This window comes from Peromyscus maniculatus, chromosome 19, assembly GCF_049852395.1.
Source record: "Peromyscus maniculatus bairdii isolate BWxNUB_F1_BW_parent chromosome 19, HU_Pman_BW_mat_3.1, whole genome shotgun sequence".
Lineage (NCBI taxonomy): Eukaryota > Metazoa > Chordata > Mammalia > Rodentia > Cricetidae > Peromyscus > Peromyscus maniculatus.
The window spans coordinates 5,617,850-5,633,907 of NC_134870.1; the positions used below are offsets into that span (position 1 = coordinate 5,617,850).

Consider the following 16,058-nt stretch of genomic DNA (forward strand, 5'->3'; position numbering starts at 1 on the left):
TTCTTCTCTTGTTGAAAAGAAAATGAGAATATCTATTATGTATATTTGACATATATGCTGACTATATGTCAAAACTCAAGCAGGGAAAACCTACCAGATCCTTAAAAATTATTTTTTGCGGGATAAAGCTATATAAAACGTCCACTGTTGGTAATTTGCTTGTTAATCTTTTATTTAATGTGGAAGGAAAGGCAGGTTCTGAGATGGTGTCTAACTGAACATTGCTCTTGAAAATAAAGAATTTCAGGAACAGAAAATTCCTCCAAGTCCAAGGCATCTTGTGAAATTGAGAAGTCACTCAGGTCCTTACTGAACTATTTATGAGCTACACAAGAGTGTCTGCCTCTGCCTGAGAGATGGGGTACAGACAACAGAAGACCAGCACTGACTGTGAGGTGGGCAAACTGGGCTCCTGCAGGGGGCCCAGGACCCCACTCTGCACTCTGACTTGAAAATCCATTAAAGCTCCAACAGTGTGCCAGCAGAAGAAGCTGCAGAACAACGCGAACAGTTGCACGCAACAGAACTGGCACACTTATCATTCTGAAAAGCCTTATCAATAACCACACTACTCCTGTTAGGATTTTATGGGATGCTATAATATTTATTCATTAGAATTCATTTGCTAACATGAAAATTTTACTTTTTTTCTGTATGAAAATGTCAACTTTGGTAGAAAAGCTACCGGTGAAGTTATTGTTCTTACTAGGTACCAAAGGAGTAAGGTAATCTTTGTCACCACCAATTAAAAACTTTTACGAAATAGGACTGTTATAAAACAATTAAACCTTGCAAATGCACCAGTCTCCAGGAGGAAAGTCCTGGAGGAAATTCTGCTTATTAAAATTGCAATTTTAGTTTCCATTAAAGGAGAATAAGACAACAGAAGATGGGCTGGCAAGACAAATTATTTCTTAATGTCAGCTGAGCTCATTTCAAATGAGATAACGTATCTCCACCAGGTTGGGATCAGCACAATTTTGTCTCCTCAACTCATTTATCTAATTCAGTCATCTTGATTATAGCCTCATGGACTTCATTTTCAGCGAAAGAATTCTGCAACAAACAGCCTACACAACACACTGATTACTGAACAGTTAATTCTAATTAACTTGGGCATGGCAAGAGAATTTTGATCAAGTCCTAGAATACAAATATAGTCTATTCGTACTGGACGAACTTACATAAAAACCCAGAGTATGGTCTCCAGACAAAACAGTAGAGTCAAAGAGATCTAATTTAAAGAAACAAATGAGAAAATTAAAATCACAAATAATTTATTCTTTCGTTACAGTTGATACAGTTTTAAATAGCAACAAAGTACACAGTGGTAGGGAGAACCTGGCACAGAACCTATAAGCATTTCAATCACAGTAAGGCTTCCCATGCCTCATCTGTTCAGACTTGATGCCTATTTTCTGTGGACCAAGTTATTCTGACCTTAAAACACACACTCTCGCTTACACAGACACGCGAACCCCTCCTTTGATTACAGTATGCTGAGAACAGTGTGCTTTGTTTCTTGAATTTACAGCACCTTTCTGTTCTGTTTCCAGCTAGAAGTGACAAAACTAAGTCAATTACAAAGAGTATGTCATATTCCCTGGACACAGACAACTGTGAGGACACAGCAACTTACCTTTGGGCTAGATGTTTTCAAAGTATGCTTAAATAGATGTGTTTAGAAATCTCTCAGTGTGTGCTTTCCTGACCAGTGCAATATCTCAAATTTAGCTAAAATAACCAATCTCAAATAATGATTATGTACGTCATGCTTAAAAACAAGGAACCATAAAATACAGCCTCAAGGCTTTCCATTCAGATGAGAAACGCCCATCAAAAGCATTTTCCTGTTATAGTAACTAAGATGAAGAGAGGAACATGAAGGAGCCCCTTTACTTATATCCAATTAAGAAAGTTAAAATAAAAGTGTGTAAAGTCTCCTGGACTTCTCTTACTCTGTTCCATGAACCAATTATACTAACGTTAAAAAAATAATACGATCAGATCAGCACTGAGTCCTCTTTGGTGTGGTTAGAATATGTGGACGGTACTCACTATGCTCCCTGATTGCTCAAACAAGGTAAAAACAGTGCCTTTTCCTCTGCAGTTATTGCTGTTTTGAGAGGCTTCACACTTCATTTGCACGAACCTGCACATTCACAGATGCAACATAATTATTGCCTGCATTTGAAAACAGTATTAGAAATCATCTTTACAAAAAGGCTTTAATGCACAAAACTGGAAGGCTTTTAAAAAAATGTCTTTGTACTCAGAAACTGTATCCCAGTGCCCTTGCTGAACTGGTAGATAAGAGAGACGTGACTTTCCTCTAAGAACTAACAGTACATGCGGTGTGCTTCTGTCCTCCCTCACCTGTGTCTTCACCAAGCATCTACCACACTCCACACTGACAGGGTTTTGATTCTGCCCAGTGCGTAGTGTGCCGCCTTGCATATTCATCACATGAAATAAACATAATATACAAAATATTGCTGCTGTAAAAAGTGTCCATTTCCCCCTTCCCCTTACAAAATAATCTGTGGAAAAGTATGAAACCCCTCAACCTTCGTAAACATACAAAGCTGTTGACACCTCTCAGTCTGTGACAGTCCATTTGGAACGCAGTTCCGAAATCGCTGCAAATTACTTCCTGTCAATGCATTTTCTGTCCAATGTTGCCATCTAGAGTAGAACTGTGAAATCAGGTATATTTGGTAGCTACTGAGCCTTTAGAAACTAACCCACAAAGTCTGCTGATAAAGCAGCCACTTATCCAAACATTTTCCCCAAAACCAGGCGGAATGGAAGGAGTCTTCACAGGGAGGTGTCCACAGTGCAGAAGTTGTGACAATATGGCTGCTAATAGATACTGGCTATTGGAATGTAAGGACATTTTCACTGCTGGTAATTTCCATATTGTCCCTAAAAGATAAATTTAAAAACAGAATTAGTTAAGAGCTTGACCTAAGTTAGTTTAAGACAGAAAATTACAAATGTAATTTGTAATGTCATCATATCAGGAAAGCAACTATACATCCAATAAGTTCAAACGTTTATGTATTAGGTATTATCACTCTAATTTTCCTGGTATTATATTCAATTGCAAATACACCTTACTGCCTAAATTACAGAAAGGATTAGTACTTCAAAGCTGGACCTGGTAGCACACGCCTGTAACCCTAGGATTTGGGGGAGGGAGTGGGGAGCAGAGTGAGCAGGTAGATCTAATGCCAGTGTAGTCAAAATAAAGAGTTCTAGGTTCTATGAGAAACACATGCACAAACCCCCACAGACTTGTGTATATATATAAAACTAAAACTTAAACATTTTTAAAAGGGTAACTGTTGGTCTCTGTAGTTAACTGTCCCACGTTACAGAACCTAAGCCCAACACTGAACTCAAGTTCTAACTCTGCTGCTACCTTTATCCTTGCCTAAAAATACTGAGACTTAGTTTCCTTCACCAAGACAGGACACGAGAAGGTTTTCATAAAGAGCAGGCACCATGGTTTATGTCTGCTGTCCAAGCCACTATGGAGGCCTCTAAAGAGGGCTGCTTCAGCCTAGAAGTCTGAGATCAAGACTATGGTGAAACCTTGTCTCAAAATCAGTGAGTTAACTTACTGATTAACTGTAACGCACCTAGTCTCAACAGTGATGGGAAACATCCCCTGTGCAGGTGTGATGTGGGATGCTAATGAGGAGAGTATACTGCACACAGTTGCTGGAAAGGAGCCTGGTGAGAAGGCTCAGCTGACTTGCCATGAGGCCTCAAGACTGAGGAGTTCAGGATCTAGAGTTGGGAAAAGAAAATAACTCCCGCAATGGTCTGATTGCCACAGGTGTGCCATGGTGCCAGCGTGCACATGTGAGCGCGTACACACCCGTGTACACACCAGCAAATGTATAACAAGGTTTTTGTTCACACTTATCTTTAGGGAGTTTCTTTTCTATCTAGGAAAAGACCTTATTCATTTGTTTCTGCTACATTCACTAACAGTTTCCAAAGGGCTCACCTCATTTGTTGTTCATATCTGAGACCGCTGTCCTGTGCTGGCTGCCTGTGCAGTGGTCCCGAATACAACTACTTCTTGTGTTTTTGTGTGACTCGTGTGTACAGGCCTGGTGTGAACAGGCCCGGTGTGTACAGGCCTGGTGTGAACAGGCCAGGAGGCAAACCTATCTCCAATGGAAAAGTGCTCGCCTTTTTCCAACAGTGTTCCCAATGCCCTTTACCGCCCTCAGCGTGAGCTCTGGAAAGGCGTCACTCGGTCTGTTTTATCACAGGGAGTTGCCATCAACTACAAGGCACTGACACCTAGTAACTATCTAGAGTTCCAGGACGCAGGTGCAGAAGGAGGGCAACAGTCTACCCCTCCCGTGTGACTTCACCCCTCTCGTGTGACTCCACCCCTCCCGTGTGACTTCACCCCTATCGTGTGACTCCACCCCTCCCGTGTGACTTCACCCCTACCATGTGACTCCACCCCTCTCGTGTGACTCCACCCCTCTCGTGTGACTCCACCCCTCTCTTGTGACTCCACCCCTACCGTGTGACTTCACCCCTCCCGTGTGACTTCACCCCTCCCGTGTGACTCCACCCCTCCCGTGTGACTTCACCCCTCCCGTGTGACTCCACCCCTCCCGTGTGACTCCACCCCTCCCGTGTGACTTCACCCCTCCCGTGTGACTTCACCCCTCCCGTGTGACTCCACCCCTCCCGTGTGACTCCACCCCTCCCGTGTGACTTCCACCCCTATCACGTGACTTCCACCCCTACCGTGTGACTTCACCCCTCCCGTGTGACTTCCACACCTAGGTATTTAGATGAAAAAAAATAATAAATGTCTGTGACCACAGACTTATACCTGGCTGTTCAGGTACTTTAACTGAAAGTGGGAAGAAAGCCTTATCACAGAAAACTGGTTAGCTATAAAGAATCGTTTATAATCACAATGTAAGCAAATATCAAACAATTATGGCCAATAAAAAAAGTCCAAGCTAGAAAAGAGGGCTCAGTAGGCGGCACCTGCCGCCAAATGCGATGACCTGAGTTCAGTTCCCAGGACCCACAGACAGAAGACCCGACACCACAAATTGTCCTCTGACCTCCACGCATTGCTGCAGGAGCATGTGCACGCACACGAACGCACACGCGCGCAAACACACGCGCGCGCACAATAAATACATTTAAAATATGTAAAAAGCAAGGAAGTCAGATACATGTAACTATTCTTCTACGGTGGCAGGAAGACTCTCAGCAGCTGTCTAGGGAGGGGCGGGCGCATCAGATGACATGTAACTAGTCTCTTGGAGGACGGATCCAGCAGGAGGTTTTAAAGGTGGCACAGGAACTTTGGGGCACATTGAATACTTTATTATTTTGGTTTTGATGATGATTCCATAGGTGTACACAGTTAAAATATATTAAATTGTACAATTTTAATGCGTGGTTTGTTAAATGTGTACTGTGTAAATCAAGCCTCAAGAAAGCTCTTTTGGTTTGTGTTTTCTGACAGTCGGATGTAGATCAGGCATCCAACTTACTATGTACCCGAGGATGACCTTGAACTCGTGATCCACTGTGTCTCAATCTCCCCAGTGCTCAGATTACGGGCATCAGTCACTACCCCTGGCTATTTCAAAATATAAAGGAAGACCACGTAATCCAACGACAAACATTCACGACTGCAGCCACCTGACGAAGCCAGTTGGAGGGACTGCGGCTAGAGGGGAGCGTTTCAGGTGAGGGACTGCGGGTAGAGGGGAACGTTTCAGGTGAGGGACTGCGGGTAGAGGGGAACGTTTCAGGTGAGGGACTGCGGGTAGAGGGGAGCATTTCAGGTGAGGGACTGTGGATAGAGGGGAACGTTTCAGGTGAGGGACTGCGGGTAGAGGGGAGCGTTTCAGGTGAGGGACTGCGGGTAGAGGGGAACGTTTCAGGTGAGGGACTGCGGGTAGAGGGGAACGTTTCAGGTGAGGGACTGCGGGTAGAGGGGAACGTTTCAGGTGAGGGACTGCGGGTAGAGGGGAACGTTTCAGGTGAGGGACTGCGGGTAGAGGGGAGCATTTCAGGTGAGGGACTGTGGATAGAGGGGAACGTTTCAGGTGAGGGACTGCGGGTAGAGGGGAGCGTTTCAGGAGCAACTGGTGGTGTCAATACACAGTGCTGAAGTGTGCAGCAGAAGACTGGAAAGAAGTCATCCTTCCTGGGGCCAATGCAGGGTGGAGCCCTTAAACCTCTGTGATACTGAAGCCACCCCGAGGGAAGGGGTCAGAATCTGGCTGCTGCTGCTGCTATCAGAAGATCACTCCAGGTCCTGTGGATAGCAGCAGGGTGGAGTCAGCTAAGCCAGGAAGCCAGACCCGGGCCAAATGGGTGACAGCTGAGTATTGACTTAAGAAGAGAAGGTTTTGAAAATAGCTAGCTACTGGATTAAATGGTCGTGAGATTTGTTACTTGGCTCAATGTTCAACTTACTAAAAGAGGGGTACACACGCTAAGGACAATTCAAGGTTGTCAACTCAAGGAACAGGTTAGAGATGGAGACCATGAACGCACCATCAAGAAGTGTTGGTCCTCAGCCGGGCGTTGGTGGCGCACGCCTTTAATCCCAGCACTCGGGAGGCAGAGCCAGGCGGATCTCTGTGAGTTCGAGGCCAGCCTGGGCTACCAAGTGAACTCCAGGAAAGGCGCAAAGCTACACAGAGAAACCCTGTCTCGAAAAACCAAAAAAAAAAAAAAAAAGAAGTGTTGGTCCTCAATTTATCTGTCCAAACTACATAAACTACCACGACAATTCTGTCACTACTGGGCTGAGGAATATGCTTTGGTTCTCCTTCCTGCTTCCACCCTCAAAAATAAAGAGATCAGAGGCTGGATAGGCACAGCAGCCTGCCTGGAACCCCAGAGCCAGAGGAACAGACATGGGATCCTACAGCAAGCTGGCTAGCTAGACCAGAGAAACAGCTGTGTGCTGGGTTCAAGCGAAAGACCTTGCCTCAGTATAAGAACACACATGAATACACACCACACCAATTTAAAAATCCCAACAGACAGCAGGTATAACGCTGCTCAGTAACTTCCTCAAACTCCTACGCTCTCTGATCTGCAGTTCAGATGGACTAAGGAAGAACTGTAAAGGCAAGAGAAGTAGGAGAGTGATGTAGACGCACGCTAACGACCTCTGACCTCTAGGTGTGAGACAGGAGCATGGGCCAACGTTAAAAGAAGGAAGATGGAGACAGTCGCTCTACACCCCTCAGCATCCGTCCCACCTGCCCGGCATGTGTGGAAGAACAACAGCCATGTGACTATGAGTCTCCCCTTTTAAAATGTTCATCTAGAGTTTAGAATCAATCAAGTTATATAACCAGATTTTTAGTTTTTAAAAAACGATCTGAAATAATGCGTGTGTATCTGTGTATGGGTCTAGGCACAGGAATGCAGTGCCCGCGTGGCAGTCGGGAGGACCGCGCTGGAGCTGGACCACCGCTGGCTGTGAGCCACGGACTGGGTCCTCCACCACTGCAGCCAGTGCTCTCATAGCGAGCCGCCTCCTTCCCTCGGCAGACCTTAAACGGTCGAGAGGAACCCCACTTTCCATACTCGGGCTCGGCAGTTAAGAGCACTGGCTGCTCTTCCAGAGGACCTGGGTTCAATCCCCAGCACTAACATGGCAGTTCCCAGCTGTCTTTAACTCAAGTTCCAGGGAACCTAGTACATTCTTCTGACCTTCACAGGCACTGCACACACACGGTGCAGACATACACGTGGGCATAACACTCATATACCCAATATAAGCCAAATAAATAAAATAAAACTTAATTTCTGCCCTCTCCTCCGACTCTGCTCTTCTGAAAAGCAGGCAGGGCTTCTACCCGCTTCCCCGTTCTGTTAGTCTCTGTCCTCTCGTCTTCACTAAAGAGCAAGTGTAGGCACACGGGGCTGGGGCATGACGGAGGGCAGGAAGAGCTGCTGGTGGCTCCACCGCCAGCCAATGCAGCACCTGGGCTGTCCCTCAAATGAGAACATCCTCTCCAGCGGCCTCAGATCCCGCATTTAAAACTATACACAATCCCATGTTCAAAACTCCCCATTTTAGTACGTTACAAGTTGTGAAAATATCAAAATGTCCTCACCGCACAAAACTGAAACATTCTGTGGCCAATACATTATTCCTGTAGCGAGTGAGTGAGAACAGGGGCAACCTAAGTGCCTAAGGCACACGTTACAAGTCTGAGAAGTTTGGTTAAAAAGATCAAAACTCAGATGACTACTACTAGATCCCAGGGACTCTTATCTCAGGATAAGACACATCTCAACATTTGAAATCTAAGGGTAGAGAGAAACACTTGGCGACAGATACGTGAGGAAGGACTAAGCAGGGCAGTTCCAATGCAAAGAGCTCTGACAGCAAAGGCAGCATGTGCCAGGTGAGCTGCACTGGGAGCTGAGACAAGCCGGGCCAGATGCACTCTCAACAAACGTAAGGGGCAGCAGAGAAACACGCGTGGACGGTGTGCCCGCGGACAATGCGCTGCTGTCTTAGTTCAAGTTGTTTCACAAGGAGAAGGAACCGTGACTGAACTGTACTGACATTCTAAAATAGTTTCAAGTACCTGTACTGGAGTGGAACAGCAGCTGGCAAACAAGAGAAGGGGTATGTGTGATGGCCCATGCCTGAAATTCCAGTTCCTGGAGGCTGGGACTGGTGGATCGGGAGTTCAAAACCAGTTTGGGCAACATGGCAAAAATCTTGACTGGAAAATCAGTGAAACAACAAGAATCCATGCAGATGACTAACAGTGTGGTGATGCCACGGTGGCACCCAACTCACCTGGTCGTACCCATAAGGCCTCTGCTGGGGTGGCTGGGGTGGTCCCGGCTGTGCTGCTCGGTAGCCCCCATACTGCTGACCTTGACCCTGAGGATAATTAGGATACTGAGGACCTGGACCGCCCTGGGAAGGACCTGCAAGATAGTTAATACCAACAAACGCTCAGTAAAGCTGTACTGAGTCTTCACAATTTCAGGATTTCAAATGAGATGTTACATCTTGTGTCTAACTGAAAAGGACAGTTTAGCATCTTGCCTCTCAGGATGTGTTGTGAAATAAATGTTCATGGTTGTAGTAGAAGGGAAAACATTGGAATGCTGCTTCAGTGAAATAAGTGTGCTAAATGCACACACTGGGGGCTGGTAAGACAGACTCAAGAAGCAATAAATCAGGGCAACTCCATGATAATAACAAAGTTAATCTCTGCATCTATCTGTGTACACCAGTATAACTAAGAAGCCAGTCCAAATAATGACATAATTTCTGAATAAAGTTGGGGAATTAATGACATTTCTAACTGTGTGACTAAATTCACATTTGAAATCATCAAAATGGTAAGATTACACCACCATCAATAAACTTACCTCCACAGTATTTTAAAACAAAAACAAAGACTTAAAAACTCACAAGCTATATGTGAAAAAAGTTGACTAACTCCAGTTCTGAGGGATCCCATGCCCTCTTCAAACTTCCTGAAACACCATCCATACATAGTGCACACTCATACATGCAGGTGAAACACTCCTCCCCATATAAACAGACACACACACAGTGCACACCCATACATGCAGGCGAAACACTCCTCCCCATATAAACAGACACACACATAGTGCACACCCATACATGCAGGCGAAACACTCCTCCCCATATAAACAGACACACACATAGTGCACACCCATACATGCAGGCGAAACACTCCTCCCCATATAAACAGACACACACACAGTGCACACTCATACATGCAGGCGAAACACTCCTCCCCATATAAACAGACACACACATAGTGCACACCCATACATGCAGGCGAAACACTCCTCCCCATATAAACAGACACACACACAGTGCACACTCATACATGCAGGCGAAACACTCCTCCCCATATAAACAGACACACACACAGTGCACACCCATACATGCAGGCGAAACACTCCTCCCCATATAAACAGACACACACATAGTGCACACCCATACATGCAGGCGAAACACTCCTCCCCATATAAACAGACACACACATAGTGCACACCCATACATGCAGGCGAAACACTCCTCCCCATATAAACAGACACACACACAGTGCACACTCATACATGCAGGCGAAACACTCCTCCCCATATAAACAGACACACACATAGTGCACACCCATACATGCAGGCGAAACACTCCTCCCCATATAAACAGACACACACACAGTGCACACTCATACATGCAGGCGAAACACTCCTCCCCATATAAACAGACACACACACAGTGCACACCCATACATGCAGGCGAAACACTCCTCCCCATATAAACAGACACACACATAGTGCACACCCATACATGCAGGCGAAACACTCCTCCCCATATAAACAGACACACACATAGTGCACACCCATACATGCAGGCGAAACACTCCTCCCCATATAAACAGACACACACATAGTGCACACCCATACATGCAGGCGAAACACTCCTCCCCATGTAATACAACTAAGTAAATCTTAGAAGAAAATCACACTCTGAGAATCAATCACAGTTAACACCTTAACTTTATCTATAAACCAATGATTAGACCCAGAAACGGCAAGGGACTGATTCCGCCTGCTGAGAAGCGCTCTACTTTAGAAACTCAACTAGTGACTCCAGGGAAGGTTTTCTCAAGCGGAAGCTGACAGTTTGGACACTTCAATGTCATTTCCCACAACACTTAAAACCTACCATAGAAACAGTTATTTCACCATGCCTTTAAATGAATAATCTAAACAAACACGTAATAGTAGATGGGTTAAAAGAATGCTTATAAAAATGTAAGAACTGGAGAGACAGATGACCAAGTGGGCAAGGGCACTTTGCCACCACCAGACCTGACCACCTAAGTTCAACTTCCAGGCCACACATGGTGGAAAGAAGCGATTCCAATAGGTTATCCTCTGACTTAGACACATGCACTGTGTTCCATGTGTGTACACATGTACACAATAAGTGCTCAGAAACTGAAACACCACTGTGTGCTTTAGAACCACCCCCATGACATCCTTTTGGAGGGAGGCGGGATAAAGGAGCTCTCACCGTAGCCCTGCTGCTGCCCCGGGTACTGCTGCCCCGGGTACTGCTGCTGCTGGGGTGGGTAGCCTTGCTGAGGCGGCGGTCCTTGGTAAGCGTCCTGCTGCTGGCCGTACTGTGAGTTCCCTACAGGAGAACGGAGAGAGGCGGGCAAAGCACTGAGAAGTCGGCCCAAGGACGCGGGGTTTCCCTCTCAGATGCACAGCCAACAATACAACAATGAATGAAATGCCATACTGATTTTTAAAGTTAACAAAACAAAGGAAAACTCAAACCAAACAGAAGGATTTCGGCCAAACAAACTGCAGTTAAAGCCAAGTGTGCAAGGCTGAACTGCAGCCCTGTCAGCGTCTCTGCCACACGAGCATTGCAGTTACTGGAGCATCAGTCCTAAGATCATGACTACGCTAAATAAAATAAAAAAGACAAAATTAAAGACAGCTACGAGAGCACACACTAGCTACACAACACCAGCAAGCTGTTCCCTAGAGGCACTATGCTGAGATGTAGTAATACACAGGTACAAACACACACGGGGTAGGGGATGGGGACCGATGGGTTTATGTTCAAAGAGGAAATTTCCACGGAGCAAAAAAGCATTTTTAAATGTTTTAGTCTTTTTACTGCTGTTAGAAATGACACATCGTGGTTACATTCTAAATATTTGTAAGGTTGTTTGGGGCCCTGTAATTTTCCAGAAAGCCAGCAACTAGTACTCTACAAGAGCTTTGCATGGGAAGACACTGTCCTATGCAAGAACTGCCATTCCTGCAGAAGGGGTGTGCATGTGTATGTGTGTGAAGGTATATAGATACCTCCTTCGTAGTAATGTTGTGAGGAATCCTCATAAGGCCTATCGTAGCCTTGTTCAGGATACGACGGTTGCTGATAACCGTAATCATTATGACCTACATCAATTCGACAAGAGACAGGAAGAAACGTTAATGGCCACTGAGTGAAAACCCTACAATTAAACTTTAAGATAAAACTGAAGAAAAGAAAAAAAAAGAAAGAAAAAGAAATGGAAATACATAAGAAATAATTTTAATTGCATTAGCAAGTATTTACCAACGTGAATGCTTTCACAGTGCGATAACATGCACACTTTTTCAAAGCAAAGAGCAATAGTTTTAGAAATGTTACACTCATTCTCTTAACTTTGATATCCCTCACTGAGGGCAAAAAAACAAAAACAAAAACCTTATATTCTATTTTTAAAGAGAAAATAAGAACATTTAGGCCTCTCGCATGTGAGTAAATCAAGCTGAATCAGAATGAACAGTATGCAATTACAGTACTTTATCAAACCCCTGTTCTGCTGGTCACCATTTCCACAGCATATACGAAAAACAACACAAATTATACAAGAGGTCCTTAAGTTTTTCCCCTGAAAGAAGCTGAAGTGAGTTTTTAACACTCTCAAAATTTTATTGCATCAAGTACAAGTGTTTTGCACAGTATTTTCAGATGCAAGAAAAAAAATTTAAGATAGGGTCTCTCACCCCGGCTTCTTTGAACTCTATATAAATCAGGCTGGCCTTAAACTCATAGGGACCCACCTGCCTGTGAAGCACAAGTAGAAAATGTATTTCTCAATGCTGTCATTTTAGGCATCTCTAGAAATATTTCTAGAGTATCCTGAATATAAAACTTCATAAAATTTATAATTTCTAAGTTAGAAAACACCCCAAGTTTTATGACACAGTAACTTTCACTGATAGACTAATTATTTTCTCATTCTTTGAAGTTTCACTTTTCAATTGCTAAAACATGGCACTAATGTTCTGAGAATGCCTAGTTAGGAGGAAGGACTACAGTTACACTCATTGTGTTAGGATTTAAAGCCCCCAAGCCATTTTAAGGGTTGGCAAGATGACCAAGCAGCTTACTAGGCCAGCGGCCTGTTAGATCTGCGTTTCGCTGAGATCCGATCATGCCCATCCCCTGAGCACTGTCTACAGCTGCTCTCATGATTTTGGTGAGGATGGTTTGCATTTGCAATCCGAGAGCAAGACCATAGGGCTTAAAGACCAAAGCATTCACTGCCTGGCCCTGTGCAGAAAACCTCAGCCAGGTACTCATCCAGGTCTTTATGGACATGATTACATCTGGACATAAAAAGAGATGCTGCTCAAATTTGCCTAGGAAAATATAATTGTTGATATAAATGGAATACTCTGTATATGGCAAGACTTATACACACCTGTGAAAACATGATACCATTTAAATTGAAAACATACTAGCACAAGTAATTATAATAACTTTAAGTTTTAATATTTATAAAAGTAGTGGGTCTACTTTGAATAGAAAGGATTAAGATAAGACAAATTTCACATCTAAGGAAATACCCAGGACCAAAAAACACCAAGTTCAACATAATTGCTTAAGATGTACTTTAAAGTTGATTAAAAACTCATTTATTCTCAGAATACTTATATTTAGTAGGTAGATGTCAATCTTTTAAATTTTTCTGTAAACATATTATTATCTTATTAAAGTTTCTAAATTTAAAAATTGAATATATCTACATAGAAATAAGGAAAGAAAAAAGAACAACATTCTGAATATTTCATGGCAAGAATATCTGGCATTAAAAAATACACTGTTCTAACCAGAATTACCTAGATACACCATCATTATTAATAAACGTTTATTGTGTGGAAAGTTCAACAAGAGCCTGCCTCTTCTCTCTGCTTCATCAGGACCTCTGTGGTGACAGTTGGTGTCTAATGCAGATACACCTTCATCCTTCATACACTCATGAAAGCGGCAGGTGAAATGCCTTTGCAACAGACCAAACTCCATCTTCTTGTTGGCTTGCATTAGGTTCTAGCCAAGGGGTCCTAACACTTTATCCTGAAGTTTCTTTGCTATATAATTTACATTAAAAATAACAACAGAATTTACTATATAGACCAATATTTTGGCAAACCATTTCATTATAAGACAAATCACTATGTAATATAGCCACCTATCACTTCACCAGTTCTATATATTTAGATAATTTTAACATTAAAATACAAAATTTTCAAACAAAAAGATTTTAAAATGCACAGTAAAAAATCTACTTGTGCGCCTGGATTATCATTGTATGTACTTTCTTAGCCCTTCCTCGGTAAAGTCAACTTCTCCCAATTCACCTTCCCTTCTATAGGGGGGTGGGGAGAAGGCAAACTGAAAAGCCAAAAGCCTTGTTCATTCAGTACGAGTCAGTGCACCTGTCTACTGCTGTGCTGTGGACACATCTTTTCTCAAAGGCAAGCAAGAACATAAGCTACAGTTCCTTCACAAGAATGTAACATTAGATAAAGTGAAAATACTCAGGAACTATATTCTCTATGGTTCTACAGAGCCATATTCTTTAAACCAATGGGTGATACTTTACAGCAGGTGAATTAAATCTCTATAAAAATATTACAAAAAAAAAGAAGACGAAAGAAATCAGTAACATTTGTTTGAGATTCAAATGAACAATCCTAAATATAAAAGGAGCCTCTTTATGTGAGACAAGATTCTAGTGACGGAATGCAACTCCTGACGGCACTAACAGTAACTATACAAATATACCGTGAATTAATTACAAACAAATGTGCTTACTGCTGCTACTGTAGAATACCCAAATGTCTCTAAAGGAAGAAACAAGAGGTAGTTTCTTCACCCTTCATTAAAAAGCTATGAAATGCTGTCTACATCAATACTGGGCAGGGATAGAAAACGGGAAGGTTAGCATTAGGAGAGATTACCATCAGGGTAATACTGCTGGTTCATGCCTTCTGGAGGACCTTGTCCACCATGACTGTATTGGTCCCCATAATAGTCTTCCTGGCCTGAGAACTGCTGTGGTGGGCCTGAAAAACCACAACCAGTCAAGATGTAAATCATTTGTCCTCGAGGTCATCACAGGCGTTCTTCCTAACCTCATACTAAGAGAGGCTACTCCTCAGCTGTCGACTCCCCTCCAGTGCTCTGCCCTTCTGACGTTTTCACTATTTCCACACACACACAGATACACACAGCAGGTCCACAAGTCACATCTATAGTTAATATAAGACCATACAAATAAATAATATCCAACAAACCAACTCAAACAACCTCTTCAGAAGGGGCTGAAGCTGGTAGGAAACTCATTTCTTTTTACTTTAGTATTAGTGCATTTTGAAGTAAAATCGACTTTGTCCTTGGTCATATATTTAGGAGTTTCTTTTAGTAGTTTCTTTTTCTTTCTTTTTTTTTTTTTTTTTTTTTTTAGGTATTTTCTGTTGTAAATGAGTAAATTGTGATAAAAAAAAAAACTTCATGATGTAGTATTTTCCTAGAAAATAACAGACAAAAGGAAGCTGTGTGCTGGGAAGCTCCTATATGCCTCATGACCTTCTGTGCCCTAAACCCTGCTACCTTAGGGAGGGGATGTGAGGGGAATCCAAAAAAAAAGCCCTGGGTTTACCTAGATAAAAAGTTCATTAAAATTTAAAGCCTTCCAATCACTGTTATATACATTGAGCAAGGCACGTTCCAAATGGCTCTCACCCTGCTGTGGTGGTCTATATGGAGGCATCTGTCTCTGGCCCATCATGTGGCTGCCTTGGTTAACTTGACCCATCATGCCCATGGGCGGCTGCTGTCCTTGGTAGTGCTGCCCACCTCCAGGTGGCATGTTGTACTGCTGGGAAGGAGGCTGCTGATGCATCATGGGACCTGAGGACACATAAAACATTAATACACAGTATTCTGGTAACACTTCAATATCCTAAGATAGATGCAAGAATTTTTTAAAATATAATATACAAAATGTGCAATCAAACAGGGAAAACTGACTTCAAGTATAAATGAGTTTTTGCATAAAGCTCACATGCCCAAGTTCATGTGCAAGTAAGAAAAAAACAACCAAATCTCAGGTCCACCTAAAGTCATTTTTTTTAAAGTCAAAATGGAGACAGTAACCTCTTCCTGAACA

At 43.2% G+C, this 16,058-nt stretch overlaps 1 protein-coding gene across 8 annotated transcripts in view; it reads right to left on the reverse strand.

Annotated features, from left to right (window-relative positions):
* Nucleotides 1-1,260: 1,260 nt before the first annotated feature.
* Nucleotides 1,261-16,058, reverse strand: part of Ss18 (SS18 subunit of BAF chromatin remodeling complex) — a 130,910-nt gene continuing 116,112 nt past the window's right edge. For 5 of the 8 annotated variants that reach the window (XM_076554764.1, XM_042264348.2, XM_006983044.3 and 2 more), the window contains 6 exons: nucleotides 15,632-15,799; nucleotides 14,848-14,952; nucleotides 11,920-12,012; nucleotides 11,111-11,230; nucleotides 8,843-8,976; nucleotides 1,261-2,925 (listed from right to left, as the gene is read on the reverse strand). In XM_076554764.1, the coding sequence (XP_076410879.1) occupies nucleotides 2,899-2,925; nucleotides 8,843-8,976; nucleotides 11,111-11,230; nucleotides 11,920-12,012; nucleotides 14,848-14,952; nucleotides 15,632-15,799 (647 nt within the window). In that variant the 3' untranslated portion in view covers nucleotides 1,261-2,898. The remainder of the gene's footprint in view (nucleotides 2,926-8,842; nucleotides 8,977-11,110; nucleotides 11,231-11,919; nucleotides 12,013-14,847; nucleotides 14,953-15,631; nucleotides 15,800-16,058) is intronic. The other 3 variants (XM_076554762.1, XM_006983046.3, XM_016001606.3) reach the window with 2 other exon arrangements.